Here is a 27,811-nt window from a genome sequence, read left to right as displayed (position 1 = left end):
CAATTTCCCCAGCTCCATTTGTTGAAAGGGCTGTATTCCTCCTTTGTGTATCACACCTTTGTCAAAATCAGTTGGATGTACTGTAGTCCCTTCTTATCCAGGGGGAATACATTCCAAGTCCCCCAGTGGGGATCTGAATGCCTGGAACCACAGATAGTACTGAACCCTTTATATACTATGTTTTTTTTTCCCCTGTAGACATATACCTATGATAAAGTTAAATTTATAAATTAGGCACAGTAAGAGATTGACGAAAATAACTAATAATGAAATAGAACAATTATAACAATGTATTGTAATAACATTTATGTGAATGTGGTCTCTTTCAAAATATCCTGTTGTACTGTACTTATCCTTCTTCTTGTAATGATGAGAGTCAATAAAATGCCTAGTTGGTAAGATGAAGTGAGGTGAATGATGTAGGCATTGTGATAGAGACTTAGGCTACTATTGACCTTACAATATATCAGAAGGAGGATGGTTTGCCCCTGGACCCCAGAGGACTGAAACCACAGAGCTAAACCTCGGGTAAGGGGTAGGAGAACTACTATATTCATGCGGGTCTACACTTGGGTTCTCTGTTCTGTTCTAGTGATTTCTGTTTCTCTCCCTCCACCAATATTAAACTGTCTTGTTTGCTTTAGATTTGTAGTAGGACTTACACATTGAGTATTTTCTCCTACTTTCTTCTTTCTTCAAAATTGTTTAAGCTATTTTAATTCATTTCCCTGTCTGTATCAATTGCAGAATGACCTTATTTATATTTACAAAATAACTTACCGGAATTTTGATAGGAATTTTGTTAAACCTACAGATCATTTTGGGGAGAATTGACATCCTATGTTGAGTCTTCCAATCCATGATCACGGTATGTGTCCTTATTTAAATCTCCTGTGATTTCTCTCATCAGCATTTTGTAATTTTCAGCATAAAAGTCCCATACATGTCTTGTTAGATTTATATTCAAGTTTCATTTTTTTGCGTAATTATAAGTGGTATTGTGTTTTCAGTTTCCATATGTTTATTGCTAGTATATAGACTCATAATTGTTTTTGTTTGTTTCTTTGTTAATGTTGATCTTGTATCCTCTGACTTTGTTGAACTCATGTTTTTAGGAGTTTGTTCGTTTGTTTCTAGATATTTCTTGGGATTTTTTTTCTACATAATCATGTAGATGATTTCTACTGTCAACTTAAATTTTCTTTCTTTTAGATCTTTATATTTTTATTTCCTTTATTTTCCTGGTAAGAACTACCAGTGCTAAATTGAATAAGAGTGTTAGAAACAGGTGACTTGGCTTTGTTCCTGATCTTAGGGGTAAGCATTCAGTTCTTATACCATTAAGTATAATGCTAGTGTTTCTCTAGATATTCTGTATTAGGCTGAGGGAGTTCCTTGCTATTCTAGTTTTCTGAAGGTTTTTATTGTGAATCAGTATTGATATTATCACTCTTTCTGTATCAATTGATATAATCATGTTCTTTAGGTTTTTAATATGGTTGATTCCACTGATCTGTTTTGAAATACTGAACCAGCTTTGCACTCATGGACTTAATTCTTAGTCATATGTATAATTACTTATAGATGCAGTTGAATTATATTTACTAATAAATTGTTAAGGGTTTTTATATGTATTTATAAGGGAATGTAGTTTTTAGCTATTTTTTTCTTTTTCTTTCTTTTTTCAATTTTGTACTGTCTTTGTGGCTTTGGTTTCAGAATAATATTAGCCTCTTAAAATGAGTTGATAGACATTTTCTCATCCTCTGCTGCCTAGGACAGAGTGATAGAATTAGTATTAATTCTTTAAGTTTGATAAAATTCTCTAGTAAAACCATCAGGATCTAGAAAACTCATTTTAGAATGTTTTAAATTATTAATTTAATGTGTAATACTTTTAGGGCTATTCAGCTTATCTGTTTTCTCTTGGTTAAGTTTTAGTGGTTTGTGCTTTCCAAGGAATTGGCATATTTCATCTAAACAGTCAAACTTATGTGTGAAGAGTTGTTTATAGTATTCCCTTACCAGCTTATCATTACTTTATTGTCTAAAGAGCATGTAGTGGTATACTCAAATTCATTCCTGCTACTGGTTTGTCAACTTTATTATCTTTTCAAAGAGGTATATTTTTGTTTCATTGATTGTCCTAATTTTTTCTCTTTTCACTTTCATTGATATTTGTTCCTATCTTTATTATTTCATCTCTTCTATTTACTATGGGTTTCTTTTTCTTTTTTTCTAGTTATTTGGGGGGTGATCACAGATTATAGACTTAAAACTTTTTTCTAATGTAAGCAATTTGCTACTATAAATTCCCCTGTCATCACCTTACCTCCATCTTACAGATTTTTTAAGATTTTATTTTTTTATTCATGAGAGACAGAGAGAGAGATAGGGAGGCAGAGACACAGGCAGAGAGAGAAGCAGGCTCCATGCAGGAAACCTGATGTTGGACTTGATCTCAGGTCTTTAGGATCAGGCCCTGGGCTGAAGGCGGCCCTAAACCACTGAGCCACCTGGGCTGCCCTTACAGATTTTGATATATATTTTTTATTTTCATTCAGTTCAGTGTAGGTCTTGAATTCCCTCTAGACTGCCTCTTTGACTCCTAGATTATTTAGAAATCTGGTATTTGATTCCAAGTATTTGAGACACTTCCTGTTATTTGTTTCTAATTTGATTCTGTTGTAATTACATATCAAATTCTATATAGTTTCAGTTCTTTTTGTTTTGTTTGTAAATTTTTTTGTTATTGGTGTTCAATTTGCCAACATATAGAATAACACCCAGTGCTCAGCCCATCAAGTGCCCCCCTCAGTGCCCGTCACCCAGTCACCTCCACCCCCTGCCCACCTCCCCTTCCACCACCCCTAGTTCGTTTCCCAGAGTTAGGAGTCTTCCGTGTTCTATCTCCCTTTCTGATAATTCCTACCCATTTCTTCTCCCTTCCCTTCTATTCCCTTTCACTATTTTTTATGTTCCCCAAATGAATGAGACCATATAATGTTTGTCCTTCTCTGATTGACTTATTTCACTCAGCATAATACCCTCCAGTTCCATCCACGTCAAAGCAAATGGTGGGTATTTGTCGTTTATAATGGCTGAGTAATACTCCATTGTATATATAAACCATATCTTCTTTATCCATTCTTATATAGTTTCAGTTCTAATAAATGTTGTCAAGATTTGTCCTGTGTCTCAGGATATGGTCTTAGTATATGTTCCATGGAGTCTTGAAAAGAATGTGTTTTTGTTGTTATTGGGGGAAGGATTTTCTGTCTGTTAGGTCCTTTTGGCTGAGGGTATGTTAAATTCTTTTGTATCCTTGCTGATTTTATGTCTATACATCATGTCTTCTATTGTTGGGGAAGGAGTGTTAAAGTCTCTAACTATAAGAATGGATTTGTTGATTCTTTTTTTACACTTCCATTTAGTTTTGGTTCACATACTCTGCAACTTGTTTGTGGGAAAGAATGTATGATTACTGTGTCTTTTGGTGGATTGAGCCCTTACCAATGTGTAAATTTGTCTGCCCTTTGTAATTTTCTTTCATCTAATGTCTATCTAATGTCTGTTTTATCTGACAATATTATAGTCATTCTTGCTTTTTTGGATACTATTTTCTTGGTATATATAATTTGGTTGGAAGTCTAGAGTCCTCACCTGGCTCTCCTGATGGGGTTGGTGATAGAACATGATTTTTTTCTTCTTTGGCATTTAGCTGATACATGGATATCGTCTAAAAGTTTTCTGTCTCCCTGCTGCCCTCTAGCCAGTGGGCTAGATAGAGCTTTTCTCAGGGCTTTTTTTTTTTTTTTCTTTTGGTCTATGCCCATTGGTGCTTCTCAAGTAGCTAGTTTATAATATAGGAGACAAATGAAACACACAGGTACCTCATGTTGTTCCTTCTACATTCTTCTCTAAACTTTTCATGGTCTCCTTATGTTTATTTACATATTATACCTAGAGTTTTTAGTCATAATTAATGGAGGGAAGAGTGGATTAGTCAACTTGAGCTGTCATAACAAAGTACTATACATTGGGCATGGTGTTTAATTTTGTTTGTTTTTCTTTTTGGTACCAAAGTAGATATTAGGGGGGGGGGAGCTGAATCCTCAGGACATTAAATTTTATTTCTTATTTATTTATATACTGTGCTGCTCCCGAGAAGCATTCAAAGTGGTTTTAGTGGATACATAAAAATGGAGACTTTCACTCCTTGGAGTTCTGTAGGCTGAAAGTCCAACATCAAGGAGACAGCCAATTTGGTTCCTGGTGATAGCTTTCCTCCTGGCTTGTAGATTGTTGCCTTCTCATATAGCATATATACAGGGTAGGGGGGAAGGGAGACGGAAAGAGGGATCTCTCCTTTTTATCAGGCTACCAATCCTATAGGACTAGGACCTCATCCTATGTCTTTATTTAACCTTAATTACCTCCTTTAAGCCTTATGCTAAGCTCTGTCTTCAAATACAGTCACATTGGGGGTTAGGGATTCAGTATGTGGATTTGGGGGGTGGGAGGACACAAATCAGTCCATAGCAAATAGGTAATGTTCTGTCTCTCCATAACTGAGAGTCTGAGCTCTATTTTTTGTACTATCAAATGGTAATAAACATATGTGACTATAATTGTTTAATCAGTTAACTTTCTGGACAAAACATGGAATTTTTTAGGGTCCTAAATGCTCTTATTATATTTTGTGAAATTTCTTTCCAAGGATGTTATACCATTTTGGTTTACTCATAAAGAAAATTAGGTTCCCTTCGTTCCCAGTAGCTGTTTTTATTTTACCTCTCTGGCCTAAACTTTGCATAATTTCAAAAAAAAGAAAGAAGACAAAAAGAAAAGAAAAAAGAAAATTAGGCCTCCAGTGTTATATTCCACTTAATCTAAACCAAGTTTGGTATTTAAGTTATTAACCTTTCTGTTTCCATTTTTTGGTGGAAATATTTAGTATAATTATGGGCAGGAGATCTTTAGATTGATTTCTTAAAGACAAAAACAATGTTTTTGTTTTATCATTTTTATAACATAGCAAATGGTATTTGGGGGTGTTTTTTGAAAGCATATGCTTATTTATTTAGACATCATTCATTCATATTAATGCTGATAAATTTCTTTTTTTTTAAGATTTTATCTATTTATTCATGAGAGACACAGAAAGAGAGGCAGAGACATAGGCAGAGGGAGAAGCAGGCTCCGTGCAGGGAGCCTGATGCAGGACTGGATCCCAGGACCCCAGGATCACAACCTGAGCTGAAGGCAGATGTTCAACCACTGAGCCACCCAGGGGCCTCAATGCTGATGAATTTCTTTATTGTCCTCAATCTGAAGAGTAAAGCTCCCTTAAAAAATTAATGTAGTCACTTTTTAGCCTATTACCTTAGGTGCGGACCTGGACCCCCATTTATGTAGGAGGTTCCCAAGCTTGCAGTGAGCACTGGGTGTTAATTATTTTAAAAAAGAGAGATGCTAGAGTACAGGTGGGCAGAATGAAATATTGTTACCTTTTACCATTGTGTTTTCCAGTCACTCTGCATGCATGCACGTGCGCACACACACACACACACGTGAATTTCTGCATATAATTTACAGTCTTTTTTTTTTTTAATTTACAGTCTTTTAACACATAGTTACACCAGTGCCATAACTTTGTCTTCTACTGGCAGAGGTGATTAGCGTTTCTTATTTCCCTTTGTTTCATAGATCTAGAGCCAGAGGGGTATCATTGGTTTCATAGTTTAGGAATGAAAAACTACTTTTTATTTCATTGATGTCTTCCCATCAGTTCATATGAGCTACCTAAAACACTGCTAGAAGGAACGCCCAGGCTACAAGACATCTTAGGAGAATGGAGGTCAACTTTATCTTTCCCTCACTGAGTCCTGGAGAGTTCAATGACTTGTTCTGTGTCACAAAGCTATTTACCCATCAAAGCAGGAATAATACTGGTGCTTCCTCTCTGTTGCCACATACAAGGTGGGTTGGAACTGAGAAAGCTGGCCTCCTGTGGAGATGCTGTTCTCAGTGAGAAATTGGACTAAAGGGATCCCTGGGTGGCTTAGTAGTTTGGTGCCTGCCTTTGGTCCAGGGCATGATCCTGGAGTCCTGGGATCAAGTCCCGCATCTGGGCTCCCTGCATGGAGCCTGCTTCTCCCTCTGCCTGTGTCTCTGCCTCTCTGTGTGTGTGTCTCTCGTGAATAAATAAATAAAATCTTTAACAAAAAAAAAAAAAAGTAAAGAAATTGGACTAAAAAACATTTACTTTTCAGTTCAGGAGGATGAAAAAGAAGCTTGCCTGTTTTAGCCTGTGCTGGGGGAAACTGCCTTCTGGGGCTAAAAGAATGAAGGTTCATTCCTGTCTGCCCCATCAGGAAGCTTCAACGTCTTCTGTCCAAGTTCTGTGGGTGCCAAATCTGTGCTTGAGCTAAGAGTTTTCTGCAGCCTCACAAATAGCACAAGGTATGACAAGTAGATAAGTGTCCAAGGTGGAGCTGTACAGCTGTGAGAGGAAAGCCACAGGACTCTTTTTACCGTTCCCTCACTTCCCTGGCCTCCTCTCCCCACCAACACTATTTCTGGATTTATGCTTCTTGAGCTCTCATTCTTACAGAAAATGGTACAAAGAGTGAAGCAATAAAGAGAGTAAGATGGAACTCAAACATGCACATACAAATTAAAATTTTAAAACTTAGAGCAGTTAGTAAACATGGCAAACAGCAGATTTAGTTCTAAACCTTAGATAATAGAAACTAAAAGATAATTTTAAGATAATTGAACATGATAAGAATAGAAAACAAGGAAAGAGCAGCTCATCCTCTAAAAAGCAGCTTTAAAAAGTTAAAATTAATAGAGGTGAGAAATTTAACCATCAAAATTAAAAACTCAGTAGAGGCACTGTATCAGATGAGACACAGTTGAAGGAGAAGAGGCTATTTCTTGGATGAATCACAGCAAGCTAAATAGATAAAAATATTAAAGAATAGTGAACAGTTACAAAAATATCTAACACTTCTATGGTGCTTCTGTGTGCCAGGTTCTGGTCTGGATGTTTTACACTTATTAACAACCTTATGAAGAAAGTACTATTATTATTTCTATTTTCCAAAAAGGCAAAATGGGAACAAATAATCATAATCATAATAAAGCACAGTGTGTCAGGGGTTATGCAGTAAGTAGACACGGAAGCAGAATCCACCCAAGAGACACCACGTACTTAATCCTGCAAGACCTAGAGTATGGGTTCGTCTCATATGGTGAAGTAGTGTTCCCATACATGTTTGCTAGTACAATAGGAGGAAATAAAAGAAAGAATGTGGGAAGAAGTGTTAAGAGATTATTTTCAGAAGAAAGACAAAATTGTGACTTGTATACAGGTATAAAAAATGAGCACATGTTAAAGAGTTTATTTTACTCATATAACACAAGGGACCCAGGCAGATGTTAGACAGAGCCAGTTCAAAGGAGAAATCAAATCAGGACAATTTCATATGGACTAGGGATGCTGCGATAAATTATAGGTGGTCACGAAACTTGTTTATCTGCAGGGTACAGAAAGTCAAATCACTACCAGAGAATGTATAATTTATACATCTATCAATTGCTTATAGCTTACAAAGAACCTTTAAATGGTTCAAATACAATGACAGGCTAACTCAGTACTGTGTGTTAAAGAGGATGCAGTTTTCCATTAAAACAATACTTTTTTTTTTTCAACAGAAACCATGTTCTGAAAGAATGGCTGAAAATTTAATAATATTGATAAAAATCATAAATCCTCTGATTCAGAACATACAAGTCTGAGGAAAGGTAGATAGTAAGAAACGAGCCCCTAGACATACTATGCTAAAAGCTGCAGAACACTCAAAGCTAAGGAGATCCTGGGAAGAAGAGAAGACAAAAGAGCAGCTTTCTAACAAAGAAACAGGAGAGAGACTGCAGACCTTTTAGAGAGTGCAGTAGAAGACAGAAAAAAAAAAAAAAGTACCTTCTAAATACTGAAGGAAAATAATTATCAACTTAGAAATCTTTCGCCAGCTAAACCATTTTTTATGTGCGGGGCAAAATCAGACATTTCCAAGAAAACAAAGACTAAAAGAGTTTCCCATGCAGTGGAAAACAACCAGAAATACTACTATGAAATAAACTAGCAGGGGCACCTGGGTGGCTCAGTGGTGGAGCTTCTGGCTAGGGGACTGATTCAGGGGTTCTGGGATTGAGTCCATCATCAGGCTCCCTGCAGGGAGCCTGCTTCTCCCTCTGCCTATGTCTCTGCCTCTCTTTCTGTGTCTCTCATGAGTAAATAAATGGAATCTTTAAAAAATAAAAAGAAACTACCAGAAGGAACATTTAGGAATAAGAGATGAGAAGGAATGGTAAGCAAAGCAGTTGGTTGAAAAATCAAGTAAATATAGGGATGCCTGGGTGGCTCAGTTAGTTAAATATCTGACTTGGGCTCAGGTCATGATCTCAGGGCTATGGGATTAAACCCTATGCTCAGTGGGGAGTCTGCTTGTCCCTCTGCCATACAGTCTCTGTCTCCTCTCTCTTTCTCAAATAAATAAAGTCTTTTAAAAAAAAAGTCAGGTAAATATAAACAAGTTGGAATATATAAAATAATATTGATGGGCTTGGGAGTATGAAAAACAAAGAGTTTAAATGCCAGAAAATAGTAACATGGAAAGTGGTACTTGGATAGCAAGTGGAGACAAAACATTCCATTGTTGTGCTGACAGGGCACAGAGTGGTCAGTTTTGAGTAAGATACACATGTTAAAAATGTAAGAACAACCATCAGAAGCATAGGAATAATATAGTGAACTTTCAAACAGGTAGGGAGTGAGTAGGGGAAAAATAAGGAAAACATGAGAAACTCCCAAAAAGGAGGAAGAAGTACAATCAAAAGAGAGAGAAATCAAAAGCACAAAATTAAGTAGTAGAGATAAAACCAAACATTGCAACAGAGAAAATAAAAGTAAGTGGATTAGGCAGCTGGTTATATATAACCAGCTATATATATATATATATATATATATATATATACACACACACACACACACACACACACACAACACACACACACACATTTGAGATTTCCCAACTATATATACTTTAAAAAATCTAGCTATAGGCCATTTGGATGGAACTAAAGCACTTAAGTACACAAGAAACAAAAATAAACACATTAATTAAAATAAAAAGTAAAAAATGAAAAGATAAGCCTGATAAACAGGAACCAGGAATGAGAATGGCTATGTTTACAACAGAGAAACAATGACCACGAAAAGCAAAAAGAACCCCAAAAAACAGAAAACCAAAAACCACAACACGCACTGCAATAAAAAAATAAAAGATACAATTAAAATTAAAGGTCTAGTCAATGATAAACATTTTTTTCCTTTAAATATTTTATTTATTAGAGAGAGAGAGCGAGAGAGAGCGCAAGCACAAGCAGGGGGAGTGGCAGAGGGAGAGGAGAGGGAGAGGAAGAGGGAGAAGCAACCTTCCTGATATGCAAGGAGCCAGATGCAGGGCTCTGTTTTAGGACCCTGAGATCATGACCTGAACTGAAGGCAGAAGCTTAACTGACTGAGCCAGCCAGGCATCTCAAAAAGAAACAATTTCTAAGAATATATAACAAATCTCTCATGTATGCACTAAATACAAAATATCTTTGAAACAAAGGAAGAAAGTTGGCAGACATCCATAATTTTGGCAGAATATTTTGATGTACTTCTTTTAGTAATTGATAGTTTAAAAAGAAAAAAAAACATAAGGGTATCTCAGTTTTGAACTACACAGTTACCAAGACTTATCTAATATATAAATATAGATACAGTTATAGAAATACTCAGAGATATAGGAATAGATTTATCTTTGTTATACTAAAAATAAATATCTGCAGAACTAAGTATTATATATGAATAAAAAAATCTTCAGTGTGAGTGTCTGTGTGTGTGTGTCTGCCTCTGCCTGTGTGTAGGGGGAATACATAGCCTTAAATGCTTACATTAAAAAATATTTAAAAAGGAAAATTTGTGAGTTAATCACCAATGTCCAGAAATTAGAAAAAACATTAAGTAGGAGGAAGAAAAAACAAAGAGTAAAAATACATTAAATATGAAAAATAGAAATCAAGAAGGAGTAAGGTGGTTTTTAGAAAGAACTAATAAAATGAACACACTTCAGAATAATTATCAAGAAAATAAGAAGGTACAAAGAAATGTTTATTAGCAATAAAATGGATTTATAACCACAGATATTTTATTTATTTATTTTAAAGATTTGATTTATTTATTCATGAGAGAGACAGAGCAAGAGAGCAAGGCAGAGACACAGGCAGAGGAGGCAGCAGGCTCCAGGCAGGGAGCCCGATGTAGGACTCAATCATGGGTCTCCAGGATCACAACCTGGGCTGAAGGTGGCGCTAAACCACTGAGCTACCCAAACTGCCCTAACCACAGATTTTTATTTTATTTTATTTTATTTTATCTTAATTTTATTTTATTTTATTTTATTTTTTATTTTATCATTTATTTATTTATTTTTGCACTTTATAACAATAGCACAGATGCTGCTTTATTTCCTCAAAGGTGTTCGTTAGGAAATTCCAACCTGGAGAAATTACAGAGTACTGCGTGTCAGTGTATGTACCATGGGTATGTTAGGGGATGTGTGTGTGTGTGCACTTGTGTGCCTGCATATGCATGTGTGTGCATGCCCATGTGTGCTTGTATATGTGTGTGCACGTGTGTGTGTGCATGTGTGTGTGTGTGTGTGTGGCAGAGCAGGATGCAGAGCAGTTCAGCAGAAAAAATAAAATGTCATTGTCCCTCAGTGATTTGGTCTCACTCAGGAGCTGCCCTCACTAAAGCAGGGAACACACACACACACACACACACAGTCCCTCCCAATCATTGCAAATACTCCCATATCATATCTTTTGCCCACCTCCATGCTTGTTCCCAGGATGGTGTCCCAGGTGGAGGGAGCAGGTGCTCTGCATCCTCCTGCTGGTCTCTGGATCTGAGCTGACTGGGGTCTGTGGGGTTTGCTGGAGGCCCAGCTGATGTCTATGCCCAGGGGTCAGAGGGTCCAGCCTTTCTCTATTCCCTAGGGGCCTGGGGACCCTTCTGGTCATCTCAATGTCCCTTTATCCCAGGGGTTCAGTGGATCCCCTGTGGGCCACATGGGGCTGAAGCAGGTGACCACAGATATTTTAAAACAAGTGACACTATTATGGATAGCTTTAGGCCACTAAATTTGGATATTTAGCCAGAATTATTTTTTTCCTGAAAAAATAAAAGCTGGTTCTAGACAAAAATAGAAAAAATAGACAAGAAGATTGAGTCAATATATATTTCTAAAAATAGACTATTTTTTAGAGAAGTTTTAGGTTCATAGCATAATTGAGTGGAAGATACAGAGATTTCCCCTCTATCCCCTGCTCCCCCACATGCACAGCCTCCCCACATCAGAGTGGAACATTTGATATGATTGATGAATTGACACATCATTATCACATAAGTCCATAGTTTGCATTAGGGTTCACTCTTCATGTACATTCTCTGGATTTGGAGAAATGTGTAAGACTATATATATTCACCATAGTTATATTATACAGAGTAGTTTCATTGCCCTAAAAATGTTCTGCTCCATCTATTTATCCCTCCCTCATCATAACCCCAGCAAACACTAACTTTTGTACTGTCTTCATAATTTTGCCTTTTCTGGAATGTCATATATTTGGAATCATACATATATAGCCTTTCCAGATTGGTCTTTTTCACCTAGTAATAAACATTTAAGGTTTCTCCATGTCTTTTCCTGATTTGTTAATTATTTCTTTTTATTACTGAATGATTTTCCATTGTCTGGATGTATCAAAGTTGATTTATCCAGTCACCTACTGAAGGACATCTTGGTTGCTTCCAAGTTTTAGGAATAATAAAACTGCTATAAACATCTGTGTACAGATTTTTGTATACCTAAGTTTTTAGCTCCTTTAATAAATAGCAAGGAATGTGATTGTTGAGTTGTTGGACTGTATGGTAAGAGTATGTTTAGTTTTGTAAAAAACTGCCTAACTATCTTCCAAAGTGGCTATACATTTTGTATTCCCACCAGTAATGAATCAGACTTCTTTTTTGCTCCATATCCGTGTCGGCATTTGGTGTTAGATTTTGGCTATCTAAGAGGTGTATCTCATTTTAGTGTGCATTTTCCTAATGACATATGATATGGAGAAGCTTTTCTTGTGCTTATTTGACTTTATATCTTTGCTGAGGTGTCTGTTCAGGTTTTTGACTCATTTTAAATTAGGTTGTTTTTATACTTATTGTTGAATTTCAAGAGTAGTTTCCATATTTTGGATAATAGTCTCTATCAGGTATGTCTTTTTCTAATATTTTCTCACAGTATGAAGCTTTCCTTTCATTCTCTTGATTGACATGTTTTGGGAAATAAATCAGAAAAGGTGGGTTTTATAGACAAGTTTCATCTAGTGTACAATGTCACTTATGAACATACATGTATAAATCTTAACTAAATTTTAGCTCACTAAATCTAGCAATAATTAAAAATAAATTGAATCAAATATAATTTTCTATTAGGAATACAGGTTTTGTTTAACTTTAGAAAAATCTATTTACATAATTTACCCTATTAATGGAATGGAGAAAAATAATATAATAATCTTGGTAAGTGGAGAAAAATCAATTGACAGTATTTGATACCTATTTGTGAAAAAGAATTAAACTTGATTTCAGTTGATGTAAAGTCTTTACCAAAAGCCCATTTAATGCTGAAACATTAGAAGTTTCTGTATGTGGAAAACAAAATAAGGATATCCATTGTCATTGCATATCTTAATAATGGTATGAATTTAAGTAGTAATATAAGTAAAGTAATAAAATGTTAAGGATTAGAAAAAAAATAAACTAAATTACCATCATTCATAGACTATGTGGGGTTTTTTTTACATTAAAAAGGACTCTTAAAGACTATCTAGACAAAATATGTTGGCTAATAAACAAGTGTAAAAATACTGAATGTATTTCTTTACCCTTATGACAATTAGAAAATATAGTTTAACAATTTTTATTTTTTTTAAAGAATCACAGCCCACTTAAGCCATGTGTGCTGATTTTTTTTTAAGATTTTCTTTATTTATTCATGATAGACACAGAAAGAGAGAGAGGGAGAGGAAGAGGCAGAGACAGAAGCAGGCTCCATGCAGGGAGCCCGATGTGAGACTCGATCCCAGGACTCCAGGATCATGCCTGGACCAAAGGCAGGCACCAAACCATTGAGCAACCCAGGAATCCCAATTTAACAAATTTTATTTCCAATATCTGCAAGTATTAAAAATTACCAATAAATAGATATAAGAAAGACCAAAATAAATTATGAATTTATATCATATTTAATTTTGGGAATACTCGGTACACAAAGATGTCCAATTTTCACAAAATGTTCGGTAAATTTACTGTGATTCCAACTGAAGTCTCAGCAGGTCTTCATGGGACTGGACAAGTGGATCCCAGAATTTGCAGTGATGAATCAAAGGTCAAGGATCAGTAATATAGGGGAGGGGCAAGGTGGCGGAAGAGTAGGTCCCCAAGTCACCTGTCCCCACCAAATTACCTAGATAACCTTTAAATCATTCTGAAAATCTATGAATGCACCCTGAGATTTAAAGAGAACAGCTGGAATGCTACAGTGAGAAGAGTTCGCGCTTCTATCAAGGTAGGAAGACAGGGAAGAAAGAATTAAAGAAACAAAAGGCATCCAAGGGGAGGGGCCCTGCGAGGAGCCGGGCTAAGGCTGGGGCGAGTGTCCCCAGGACAGGAAAGCCCCATCCTGGAGAAGCAGGAGCTTCACCAATCTTCCCAGATGGAAGGGCGCTCGCAGGGAGTTGGAGCAGGACCCCAGGAGGGTGGGGATGCCCTCAGGCTCCCGGGGACACTAACAGACACCTGCGAGCCCAGGAGAGTGCGCCAAGCTCCCTAAGGGCTGCAGCGCGGGCGGCTGGACCCGGGAGCAGCTTGGAGGGGCTCGGGCGGTGGCTCCTTGGAGGGGGCTGGGCAGCCGGGAGCGCAAATCCAACAGCGCAGGCTCCGGGAGCAGAGGACACCAGGGACACAGCCCAGGATCCGGCCTCCCCCCCGGGACACGCAGAGGCCAGGAGGGCCCAGGACAGCAAGGACGCTCCTGCCCGGAGCTGAGCATATCAGCGGCCCCGCCCCGGAGCATCCAGGCCCTGCAGACAGAGAGCTCTGTAAATACTGCCGGAGCTGACTCCAGGGCTCCAGAGCTGGCCGCGGCCACTGGGGTTGTTCCTTCTGGGGACTCATGGGGTAAACAACCCCCACTGAGCCCTGCACCAGGCAGGGGGCAGAGCAGCTCCCCCAAGTGCTAACACCTGAAAATCAGCACAACAGGCCCCTCCCCCAGAAGACCAGCTAGACGGACAGGGGAAAAACAAATTATTGACCAAGCAGCACTGGAAAATTACAGGGGAAAGTTCCAGGGGAAGTCAAGGGACTTACAGAACACAAAATCTGAGGATACTCCCCGGTGGTTCTTTTTTTTTTCTTATTGTTTTTGTTGTTGTTTTGCTTTTTGATTTCTGTTTGCTTCCCCCACCCTTTTTTCCCTTCTTTCTCTTTCTTTCTCTTTTTCTTCTCTTTTGTTCTTTTTTCTTTTTCTCTTTTCTTTCCTGCTTTCTCTGCTCTCTTTTTTCCTTTTCCCAATACAACTTGTCTTTGGTCAATCTGCACTGAGCAAAATGACTAGAAGGAAAACCTCACCTCAAAAGAAAGAATCAGAAGCAGTCCTCTCTCCCACAGAGTTACAAAATTTGGATTACAATTCAATGTCAGAAAGCCAATTCAGAAGCACTATTATACAGCTACTGGTGGCTCTAGAAAAAAGCATAAAGGACTCAAGAGACTTCATGACTACAGAATTTAGATCTAATCAGGCAGAAATTAAAAATCAATTGAATGAGATGCAATCCAAACTAGAAGTCCTAACGACGAGGGTTAACGAGGTGGAAGAAAAAGTGAGTGACATAGAAGACAAGTTATGGCAAAGAGGGAAACTGAGGAAAAAAGAGACAAACAATTAAAAGACCATGAGGATAGATTAAAGAAAACAAATGACAGCCTGAAAAGAAAAACATACATTGAATTGGGGTTCCCAAGGGCGTCGAAAGGGACAGAAGTCCAGAATATGTATTTGAACAAATCATAGCTGAAAACTTTCCTAATCTGGGAAGTGAAACAGGCATTCAGATACAGGAAATACAGAGACCCCCTCCCTAAAATCAATAAAAACCATTCAACCCCTGGACATTTAATACTTAAGTTTTCAAATTCCAAAGATAAAGAGAAGATCCTTAAAGCAGCAAGAGACAAGAAATCCCTGACTTTTATGGGGAGAAGTATTAGGGTAACAGCAGACCTCTCCACAGAGACCTGGCAGGCCAGGAAGGGCTGGCAGGATATATTCAGGGTCCTAAATGAGAAGAACATGCAACCAAGAATACTTTATCCAGCGAGGCTCACATTCAGAATGGAAGGAGAGATAAAGAGCTTTCAAGACAGGCAGGAACTGAAAGAATATGTGACCTCAGAATCAGCTCTGCAAGCAATTTTAAGGGGGACTCTTAAAATTCCCCTTTAAGAAGAAGTCCAGTGGAACAATCCACAAAAACAGGGACTGAATAGATATCATGATGACACTAAACTTATATCTTTCAATAGTAACTCTGAATGTGAACAGGCTTAATGACCCCATCAAAAGGCGCAGGGTGTCAGACTGGATAAAAAAGCAGGACCCATCTATTTGCTATCTACAAGACTCATTTTAGACAGAAGGACACCTGCAGCCTGAAAATAAAAAGTGGGAGAACCATTTACTATACAAATGGTCCTCAAAAGAAAGCAGGGGTAGCCATCCTTATATCAAATAAACTGAAATTTAACCCGAAGACTGTAGTGAGTGATGAAGAGGGACACTATATCATACTTAAAGGATCTATCCAACAAGAGGACTTAACAATCATCAATATGTATGCCCTGAATGTGGGAGTTGCCAAATATATCAATCAATTAATAACCAAAGTTAAGACATACTTAGATAATAATACACTTATACTTGGTGACTTCAATCTAGCACTTTCTACACTAGATAGGTATTCTAAACACAACATCTCCAAAGAAATGAGAGCTTTAAATGATACACTGGACCAGAAGGATTTTACAGATATCTACAGAACTTTTTTATTTATTTATTTATTTATTTATTTATTTATTTATTTATTTATTTATTTAAATTGAAGCCTGAAGGCTTTATTTTTTTAATTTTTTTTTATGATAGTTACACAGACTGTGAGAGAGAGAGAGAGAGGCAGAGACACAGGCAGAGGGAGAAGCAGGCTCCATGCACCAGGAGCCGACATGGGATTCGATCCCAGGTCTCCAGGATCATGCCCTGGGCCAAAGGCAGCGCTAAACCGCTGCACCACCCAGGGATCCCTCTACAGAACTTTACATCCAAACTCAACTGAATACACATTCTTCTCAAGTGCACATGGAAGTTTTCCAGAATAGACCATATACTGGGTCACAAATCGGATCTTAACTGATACCAAAAGATTGGGATCGTCCCCTGCATATTCTCAGACCATAATGCCTTGAAATTAGAACTAAGTCACAAGAAGAAGTTTGGAAGGACTTCAAACACATGGAGGTTAAGGACCATCCTCCTAAAAGATGAAAGGGTCAACCAGGAAAAGGAGAATTAAAAAGATTAATGGAAACTAATAAGAATGAAGATACAACCGTTCAAAATCTTTGGGATACAGCAAAAGCAGTCCTGAGGGGGAAATACATCGCAATACAAGCATCCATCCAAAAACTGGAAAGAACTCAAATACAAAAGCTAGCTTTACACCTAAAGGAGCTAGAGAAAAAAAAGCAAATACATCGTACACCCGGCAGAAGAAGAGAGTTAATTAAGATGCGAGCAGAACTCAACGAAATCGAGACCAGAAGAACTTTGGAACAGATCAACAAACCAGGAGTTGGTTCTTTGAAAGAATTAAAAAGATAGATAAACCTTTAGCCAGCCTTATTAAAAAGAAGAGAGAGAAGACTCAAATTAATAAAATCATGAATGAGAAAGAAGAGATCACTACCAACACCATGGAAATACAAACGATTTAAAAAACATTATGAACAGCTGTACGCCAATAAATTAGGCAATCTAGAAGAAATGGACGCATTTCTGGAAAGCCACAAACTACCAAAACTGGAACAAGAAGAAATAGAAAACCTGAACAGGCCAATAACCAGGGAGGAAATTGAAGCAGTCATCAAAAACCTCCCAAGACACAAAAGTCCAGGGCCCGATGGCTTCCCAGGGGAATTCTATCAAACGTTTAAAGAAGAAACCATACCTATTCTACTAAGGCTGTTTGGAAAGATAGAAAGAGATGGAGTACTTCCAAATTCGTTCTTTGAGGCCAGCATCACCTTAATTCCAAAACCAAAGACCCCACCAAAATGAGAATTCTAGACCAATATCCCTGATGAACATGGATGCAAAAATTCTCAACAACATACTAGCCAATAGGATCCAACAATACATTAAGAAGATTATTCACCATGACCAAGTAGGATCTATCCCCAGGACGCAAGGCTGGTTCAACACTCGTAAAACAATCAATGTGATTCATCATATCAGCAAGAGAAAAACCAGGAACCATATGATCCTCTCATTAGATGCAGAGAAAGCATTTGACAAAATACAGCATCCATTCCTGATCAAAACTCTTCAGAGTGTAGGGATAGAGGGAACATTCCTCAACATTTTAAAAGCCATCTTCGAAAAACCCACAGCAAATATAATTCTCAATGGGGAAGCACTGGGAGCCTTTCCCCTAAGAATAGGACCCATACAGCGATCTCCACTCTCACCACTGCTATTTAACATAGTACTACAAGACCTAGCCTCAGCAATCAGACAACAAAAAGACATTAAACACATTCAAATTGGCAAAGAAGAAGTCAGACTCTCACTCTTCACTGATGACATGATACTCTACATAGAAAACCCAAAAGCCTCCACCCCAAGATTGCTAGAACTCATACAGCAATTTGGCAGCATGGCAGGATACAAAATCAATGCCCAGAGGTCCGTGGCATTTCTATACACTAATAATGAGACTGAAGAAAGAGAAATTAAGGAGTCAATCCCATTTACGGTTGCACCCAAAAGCATAAAATACCTAGGAATAAACCTAACCGAAGAGGTAAAGGATCTATACCCTAAAAACTATAGAACACTTCTGAAAGAAATTGAGGAAGACGCAAAGAGATGGAAAAATATTCCATGCTCATGGATTGGCAGAATTAATATTGTGAAAATGTCAATGTTACCCAGGGCAATTTACACGTTTAATGCAATCCCTATCAAAATATCATGGACTTTCTTCAGAGAGTTAGAACAAATTATTTTAAGATTTGTATGGAATCGGAAAAGACCCCGAATAGCCAGGGGAATTTTAAAAAAGAAAACCATAGCTGGGGGCATCACAATCCCAGATTTCAGGTTGTACTACAAAGCTGTAGTCATCAAGACAGTGTGGTACTGGCACAAAAACAGACCCATAGATCAATGGAAAAGAATAGAGAATCCAGAACTGGACCCTCAACTCTATGGTCAACTTATATTCGACAAAGGAGGAAAGACTATTCACTGGAAGAAAGACAGTCTCTTCAATAAATGGTGCTGGGAAAATTGGACATCCACATGCAGAAGAATGAAACTAGATCACTCTTTGCACCATGCACAAAGATGAACTCAAAATGGATGAAAGATCTAAATGTGAGACAAGATTCCATCAGAATCCTAGAGGAGAACACCGGCAACATCCTTTTTGAACTCGGCCACAGTAACTTCTTGCAAGATACATCCATGAAGGCAAAAGAAACGAAAGCAAAAATGAACTTTTGGGACTTCATCAAGATAAGAAGCTTTTGCACAGCAAAGGATACAGTCAACAAAACTAAAAGCAACCTACAGAATGGGAGAAGATATTTGCAAATGACATATCAGGTAAAGGGCTAGTTTCCAAGATCTATAAAGAACTTATTAAACTCAACAGCAAAGAAACAAACAATCCAATCATGAAATTGACAAAAGACACGAAGAGAAATCTCACAGAGGAAGACATAGACATGGCCAACATGCACGTGAGGAAATTCTCTGCATCACTTGCCATCAGGGAAATACAAATCAAATCCACAATGAGATACCACCTCACACCAGTGAGAATGGGGAAAATTAACAAGGCAGGAAACCACAAATGTTGGAGAGGATGTGGAGAAAAAGGAACCCTCTTACACTTTTGGTGGGAATGTGAACTCGTGAAGCCACTCTGGAAAAGTCTGTGGAGGTTCCTCAAAGAGTTAAAAATAGACCTGCCCTACGACCCAGCAATTGCACTGTTGGGGATTTACCCCAAAGATTCAGATGCAATGAAACACCAGGACACTTGTACCCCGATGTTTCTAGCAGCAATGTCCACAATAGCCAAACTGTGGAAGGAGCCTCAGTGTCCATAGAAAGATGAATGGATAAAGAAGATGTGGTTTATGTATACAATGGAATATTAACCATTAGAAACGACAAATACCCACCATTTGCTTCAACGTAGATGGAACTGGAGGGTAATTATGCTGAGTGAAATAAGTCAATCGGAGAAGGACAGGCATTGTATGGTCTCATTCATTTGGGGAATATAAAAATTAGTGAAAGGGAATAAAGGGGAAAGGAGAAAAGTCAGTGGGAAATATCAGAAAGGGAGACAGAACATGAAAGTCTCCTAACTCTGGGAAACGAACTAGGGGTGGTGGAAGGAGAGGAGGCCGGGTTGTGGGGGTGAATGGGTCTCGGGTACTGAGGAGGGCACTTGGCGGGATGAGCACTGGGTGTTATTCTGTATGTTGGCAAATTGAACCAATAAAAAATGAATTTATTATTAAAAAATAGGATAGGTAATATAACATTTAAACAAAAGAACAAAGGTGGGGGCTTACTCTGCTAAATACCAACATTTTCATTATGTTTTACTGATTAAGATGATATGATACTAGTGGAGCCTGCTGGATCAATCCTTGGGCAGCTGGTCCTTGATTCAGCTCAGGGAATGATCTCAGGGTCTTGAGATCAAGTCTTGCATCATGCTCTGAATGTGGATTCTGCTTGGAATTCTTTATCCCTCCCCGTCCTCCCTCCCTCTCTCTCTCTCTCTCTCTTAAAAAAAATATATTGTACTAGGTTAGGGATAGTTATATAATTCAAGGAACAAATAGAGAGCTCAGAAACTTGATACCTGCTGTGGTAACATCTTATTTATTACATTGTTATAATCTATCCAATGTTACATTCAATTATTAAAACAACATCCATGTTATATGCCATCTAACATGTAAATTGGTGGATAAGGAAATGGATCTTGAATTCATTCTTCTGGAAGCCTCCTCCCCAGTTATCTGCCTCCTGGGATATCTGCCTCCTGGGATTTCTGACCATTAAATTTCAGTTCTGCTCAAGATTTTTTGTTCACGGACTATGACTGGCCACATTGGTGGTTGTAGATCCTTAACAGCTTAGAGTAAAATACAGAACTAAATCAAAATATCCAAAAAGAGGACTCATTACTTTCTTATGAAACAAATTAATCTATTGTAAATAGTCTGTTTTCCCTCTGACATCGGGATGTACCTTACATCAGAGGTGTCTTGACAGCTAGTTTTTCTTTGAAGAATTTTTTTTAAAGCAATAAATTCTTTTATTTTTTTTTATTTTTTTATTGAGTTCAATTTGCCAACATATAGCATCATCCCATCAAGTGCCTCCCTCAGTGCCCATCACCCAGTCACCCCCATCCCCCGCCCACCTCCCTTTCCACTACCCCTTGTTCTTTTCCCAGTTAGGAGTCTCTCATGTTCTGTCTCCTTTCTGATATTTCCCACTCATTTTTTTCCTTTCCCCTTTATTCCCTTTCACTATTTTTTATATTCCCCAAATGAATGAGCCCATATAATGTTTTTCCTTCTCTGATTGACTTATTTCACTCAGCATAATACCCTCCAGTTCCATCCACGTCGAAGCAAATGGTGGGTATTTGTCATTTCTAATGGCTGAGTAATATTCCATTGTATACATATGCCACATCTACTCCTAACTTTGGGAAACGAACTAGGGGTGGTGGAAGGGGAGGAGGGCGGGGGGTGGGGGTGAATGGATGAGGGGCACTGAGGGGGGCACTTGACGGGATGAACACTGGGTGTTATTCTGTATGTTGGCAAATTGAACACCAATAAAAATAAATTTATTATTAAAAAAGAAAAGTTTTGTGGTATCCCCCCAAAAAGATTAAAATAAATGATACCTTAGATCTTTTGAGATAGATTGGATCTATCTTCCTCCTTTACTTTTTTCTTCCAATATTTTTATTTTATTACTTTTATTGAGATATAATTGATATATAACCTTATGTAAGTTTACTGTGTGCAGTGTGTTGAATTGTGTGTATATTGCAATATGTTTACCACTCTAGCATTATCTAACACCTTTATCACATCAAATTGCATAATCATTATTTCATTTTGTGGTGAGAACAGTGGAGATCATTTTTCTTCTCTTCTGCTCTTCTGTCTCTCTTTCAAGGATGATGTGAGCTCAGAGGAGACAGGATGGGCTGCACATTAGTCTTTATTCATTAGAGTGATCATGAGCCCACACACCTAGTGCCCTCTTCAGTACAGCACAGTGACCCTGGATTTTTTCCTAATCCTTCAGTATTACCTGTACACAAAGTCTTAGTTTAGTGAACATGTGTCCTGTTGGGGGTTGGTCTTTCTGGGCTTCCTTGATGATTGGTCATCCTCTTCTTCTCTCTTGGGGCACTGACAGCCAGGATCTTGGCCAGGTGATTCTGTGAATGGTATGGTCACCTTCTTTTCCTGGGCTTAGGATTGAGCTTCTCCATGATTGGCAGTGGGGGGTCAGTGCTACAGGCAGGCTGAGCAGAAGGCTGCACTGAACTGGGTTCAGAGGCTCTGCTTCCCAGGTCAGGAGCCAGGGGTGGAACCAAACACCCAGGGGGATGGAGGACAGAAAGAAATCTAATCCCAGGATTCCCAGGTTCACCTCTGCCTGCCTATGCCTTCACTGACTTCTGAAAGCACAGCTTGCAATTAATTCTGTAAGCATTGAACCCTGGGTCCCACAGGCATGGCCACCCTTAGTTTGCTTCCAAGCCTGATGCTAGCCTTACTGCTAAGGTAAGTGTTAAGGTAAGGTGTTAGGCCAACACCTCACTCCACCCCAGTGTCCAGGCAAACCACAGCTTCATGAAGCTTCCTTTTGTCTAGTTTACCTCCAGGTATGTAATCAGACCATGCATTCTGTGGGGGATGTACCAACCTTCCTTTCCACCTGCTGGAGTTAGGCTCATCTTTAGGACCTGGCCAGCTGCCTTTTCTTCCTGACCACCACACTAAGACTGTAGGATCTGCACTCTGGATAACTGGGCTAAATATGCCTCCTTTCCATGGTCAATTTTCATTGACCAAGGCCCCCTTGCCCTTGTTCCCCCATTGGTGGTGGGGGTGCTCCTAGAGTTCTCCCCATATCAAGTGGAAGCTTGTCTGCCCTGGGACAAGGACCCAGGCAGCTGGAAAGAGGAGCTGTCAAAGGGAATGAGGTTGCCAGGTGCCTGAGTCTTCAAGAACTCAGAGGGTACATCATGTCTTAAGTACATAAGCAGTATATATATTCAGACTGCTTAATAACAGAAGGTTTCACATGCACATCAGAGCAGAGGAGTGAACCAAGTTCTGTGGGCCCACCCCAGCTCCCATGATTATCGGTGTTATCATAACGCCCTCATGGTCACTATCTGCTGCACGCACATAGTCCATGAGACAAACAGTACTGATGCTCACCTCCTGTGTCATGGCAGTGGTTCAGCTGTGTTCAGCCTCAGCCTTTAGCCATAGAGACCTTTTACAAACAAACTTTATCTCCAGTTCTAATGGCCAAAGCCAATAAAGCGGTATTAGCATACAATTATTACAGCAGTTTGCTTTTATATCATTTATGTATAAAATAGAAAAGAACCCTAAAACTGCCAAAATGAATATTAAGATTTGAATCTTGATATCGATAACAGTGTTAACAGTTGTGTTTATCTCAATATTCTGTTTTTGTTTTAATTTAAATTCAATTAGCCAAAATACAGTACATCATTAGTTTCAGATGTCCTTTTCAATAATTCGGTCAGTTACATATAATACCCAGTGCTCATCACATTATGTGCCCTCCTTAATGCAATCACCCAGTTACCCCATCCCCCCACCTACTGCCACCCTTCCAGCAACTTTGAATTTGTTTTCCAGACTTAAGAGTCACTTATGGTTTGTCTTCCCCTCTGATTTTTCCCCATTCTATTTTGGTTTAACTGTTTAGAAATCAGTGAGTCACACAGGTAAACTGTTGTTAATGGAAACAGATTTTTTATCTTGTTTTTACTCATTTGTCTTGTGATCTCAAGAGTCTCTTCAACTAAATTGATCCAAATGTGTGGAGGAAGAGCTTGGAGGAATTCTTCTTCTTTTTTTTTTCTTTCCAGAATTAAGTCACTGATCTAACAGATGCTCATAGTCTTTGTTATAAATATAAAAATCAGCAAGAAGAAACCCAAGCTTAAAATAAGCAAAACTATGCATCCTGTGTCATGCATCATATGACACTTTCAGTTGTTGCAGCTACAGTGGTGGGAACAGGTGCCAGTTCTGTGCTGGGCAGCAGGGTGCAGGTTCTTTGCTGGAATTGGAGGCTCAAATGTGGATTTCTTTAAAAAGAGTGTGCAAAACTGAAATCTTACTGGATGACTCATTTACAAGAGGTTCAAATACAGGCACAGGCATGGAAAGAGACGTTTTAGTTTAACTTTCAGCCAAAAAGGAGTTAAATGAGCCACATGTATTGATCCATTGGTTTTCTAGTTTGAAGTTAAAATTTTGTAGAAGTCATTTGAGTGTGTTTGGACTTGTGTTACTATTTTAGAATACAAGGAAAAGAGAATATCGGAATCAACATTTACACTATCAACATTTACACTAAGTTTACATTTATGGAATCAACTCCAGAGCATACCCAGAAAATCTCACGGATCCAGAGAACCTAGTTTGCAAATTATGGTATGATCTAGAGCGATTTTGTGAAGATCCACCTTTTCAGCTATTTTGTTCCTAGTCACTGTTTATCATGTGATTCATTGAGACAGTTGGGTACAGACCACAGTCAAGCAAAGATATTTGCATCTTGAGCCTGCCTCCTCCTCCCTCTCACTGTGTGCTTGCAAGTAAGGAGGTAGGTATGTCCTTCCTCTCAAAAGATTATCCTTTTAAGGCAGCCTCATATGTATCCCTTCCTTCTTCCTCTGCACTACATCACATTTTTATTTCATATTCAAACCCTGACTTTTTTGTATAGTTTTTTTTTTCCCCTGAAGTTTCTGGTTGATTTTTTTTTCTTACTTATTATGGTAACTTAAGAAAAAAAAAAATGTGTCCTTAATAGAATCCATAATGTTTCCCAGCTTGTTTTCTCCATTGCTCTAACTCTACTTTGCTCTCCTCAGAGACCCCTCATGTCTTGCTGTAAGACCCCACCTTTTCTAAGCCCTGCATAGCTCATCATGCAAATCCATTATCTTGATCCCTAGGTGTAGTCCAAAAGTTTATTTCCTTTTTTTTTTTTCAGTATTCACCTTCATTTTCCTAGCGCTCATCCTCAAATCTATGACCAAGAAAATATACGTTAAATACACACAAACTCTCTGAGGCCTTAGTATTCTTGAAAGCGTCTCCCTTTGCCTTCATGTTCAACTGGTATCTTTCAGCTCTAGCATTTCTCTGTGTGATTTCTTTGCTAGTTTCCTGCCCTGTTGTCTCTCCAGCCTCTGTTGAGTGAGTTCCCCTGGTCTTGTACTCTGGAGGCTTGCCTCATCTCTGTCCTACATGTCATCTCTGTGATTCTTCTCAGCCAAACCTCCCACCTATTGATAAAAAATTGTTTCATAAATCATATTTAACTTTCATACTGCTCTTCGTTTTGTCTCAATGCAGTATTCTCTTGAATTTCTGTGAGGATATTACTTTTTTAAGGAGTAATTTTTTATTCCTTTTGTTGATTGCATCATCTTGGATGGAAAAGAGCTGTTGTTGTGGCTTCCATGGACTGGAACTGGCAAGACAGGGTGAGCAGGGTTAGGATTGGCTAGTTTGAAGAATTTCAGTGGGCTCTGGATCATAGGGGCTGTCACTAGTTGTTTGGTACCTGGCCTTAAGGTTGTTAGGACAGAGGGATAGAAGGCTGGAGTGTGAGACCTTGATAAAGGAGATGGCTAGGGTATAGGCTCTGGATTAGATGGTTTGCATTTGAGAGATGCGCTGGTAAGCAAGTTGTTTCCTATTTCTAGAAACTGGCCACCCTGGCAGGGGCCAGGTAGGGGGGACAGTTTCTCCAGGGTCAGCAAAGCGTCAGAATACAGAAGATAAAAGATGTGGATAATAAGGGCTATTGGCTTTAATTGTTCTTTTTTCCTGTTTTGTATCTTCCTCCCACCCCCTTTATTCAAGTTGGTAACTCCTGGGTGTGGGAGGTTCTGAACATGAACACACCGGGGGCTAGGGTGCAACTGTCTAAAACCTGTACCTAATTCTGCTCTCTTCACCTGCCCTCCTTCCTGTCATTGCCAACCATGGAGCCCAGGATGCCTCTGGGCTCTGCTGGTGCCCAGCAGCCTCCTGTGCTTGCAGCTCAGTCATTCAAGATGCATTGGTTAAGTACAATCGAGTTAGATGCATTCAGGAGGCTGGAACTGGAGCTTTGAAGATAGTGGGTCAAAATCCCTGCCCTCATGGGGCTGTCAATGACAGAGTGCCTCTACCCACCCTTTATCTCCTATATATAGAGAAATTTCTTATCTGCTGATGTCCAATGAAATTGTCTTCAGGTTTAAGTTTGGCTAAGAAAACTTTGTTTTATGTGCATATGAAAATAACAGTGCATATGAAATGGGTGTGTGTGGGGGTGGACATTGGCTGCTACCAACCTGTGCTCTGAGAAGATCTCCCAGGCCAGCTGCAAATGGTGTTGGCATGACCTGAGGATGAAGAATAGCACTTAAAAAAAATTAAATATTTTATTTTATTTGAGAAGGAGAGAGAAAACAAGCAAGCACAAGCAGTGGAGAGGGCTAGAGGGAGAAGCATGCTCCCTGCTGAGCAAGGAACCTGATGTGGGACTAGATCCAAGGACCTGGGATCATGACCTGAGCTAAAGGCAGATACTTAAACGACTGAGCCATCCAGATGTCCGAGTAGTACTTCTCAAAGCCATTCTAGCTGCAGTCAGGACAGACCTAAGGGCACTGGGAGTCCACCGCCTGGCAGTGCTGACTCATGAAATCCTTTTCATGTTTCTAGTGCTGATGAGCGATTCGATGCCACATTCCACACCAACGTGTTAGTTAATTCTTCTGGGCATTGCCAGTACCTCCCTCCAGGTAAGATCCACTTCCTTTGTCCTCCTGTAGTTAGTTGAAGTGAGTTCAGGCACCAGTCCTGACATGCTCACAGGAGTGGTGGGCATCCTTTGCCTCATTAACACCCAACCCTTCCTGCTTTCTTCCCCTCTGTGTTCACAAATGTTTCCTGAACACGACAATGCCATCATCCTTATTTTTGTCTTGGCTCAAAGGGTCTTTGCCAATGTGTATTATATGTCCTTATTGTGTGCCAAGTGTTCTTTAAAGTTAATCCACAGCTAAAGCAGGTCTCCCTCAGCAGATCACTCCTGGTTCTCCTTACAGCCTGCAAGCCAAACATCCTGGCACTTCCCTACTCTATTTCCAATGGCCATTTCACCTCCCGCCAGACCACATATCATCTTGGCAGTTTCTGCTCCCCAGGTGCTGAGGGCACGATGCTGGACTTGCTGGCTTCTTGAGCATGTGCATTAACAAGCAAGTGTGTTATATATAAGAGCAAGTGGTTTCAAAGTGGGGCTCATTAGTGCCTTATTCCTGACTGAGCTTCTCTTCTTTGCCACCAGTTGATGGTTAACTGCTTCCTGGGATCGATTTTTTTCCCACCAGCTCCTCATTTCTCTCAGTTCATTGGGCCCTGGACTGCTCACTCAATAATACAGAGCATGAGGAACCTGGGTTTTATGCTGTGAGGCAGATATTAGTAGTTTAAAAAATCTTATACATGATATTTTTTACATTGTTTTCCAGGATTATCTCCCCCTCTGCAACTGTTTAACTTCCTGCTCCCAGGCAGTCTTCAGCCAACTCCCACCTCAACACCAGTACACACACACACACCTCACACCATATCCACATACCTGTCACCCCCACACATTACACCTCACATATACACCCACATGCCTACCTCCCACTCAAATCCACACGCATTCATACACTGACCACACCCCCACATGCACATACTACATACCACACACATGCTACACACCTATACCACACAGCTTGCATATACACCTCACACACATCCACACACATTCACAGACTACACCCCCCACATGCACATGCTACACACCACACACATTACACACATTACACAGCTATACCACACACCTCACATATACCCTCCACACACATATTCACACACATTCACACACCAACTACACTCCCCACATAC

The 27,811-nt window shown here is 39.1% G+C and overlaps 1 protein-coding gene across 9 annotated transcripts in view; it reads left to right on the top strand.

The window, feature by feature from the left end:
• The window catches only part of CHRNA7 (cholinergic receptor nicotinic alpha 7 subunit), a 135,674-nt gene that overhangs the window by 90,070 nt on the left and 17,793 nt on the right, over window positions 1–27,811 (top strand). For all 9 annotated transcript variants that reach the window (XM_077868780.1, XM_077868746.1, XM_077868793.1 and 6 more), the window contains one exon: window positions 26,576–26,655. In XM_077868780.1, the coding sequence (XP_077724906.1) occupies window positions 26,576–26,655 (80 nt within the window). The remainder of the gene's footprint in view (window positions 1–26,575; window positions 26,656–27,811) is intronic.

This window comes from Canis aureus, chromosome 2 (assembly GCF_053574225.1).
Source record: "Canis aureus isolate CA01 chromosome 2, VMU_Caureus_v.1.0, whole genome shotgun sequence".
Taxonomy (NCBI): domain Eukaryota; kingdom Metazoa; phylum Chordata; class Mammalia; order Carnivora; family Canidae; genus Canis; species Canis aureus.
The sequence above is the reverse complement of the archived record's forward strand: the minus strand, read 5'-3'. Positions and strand labels throughout refer to the sequence as shown.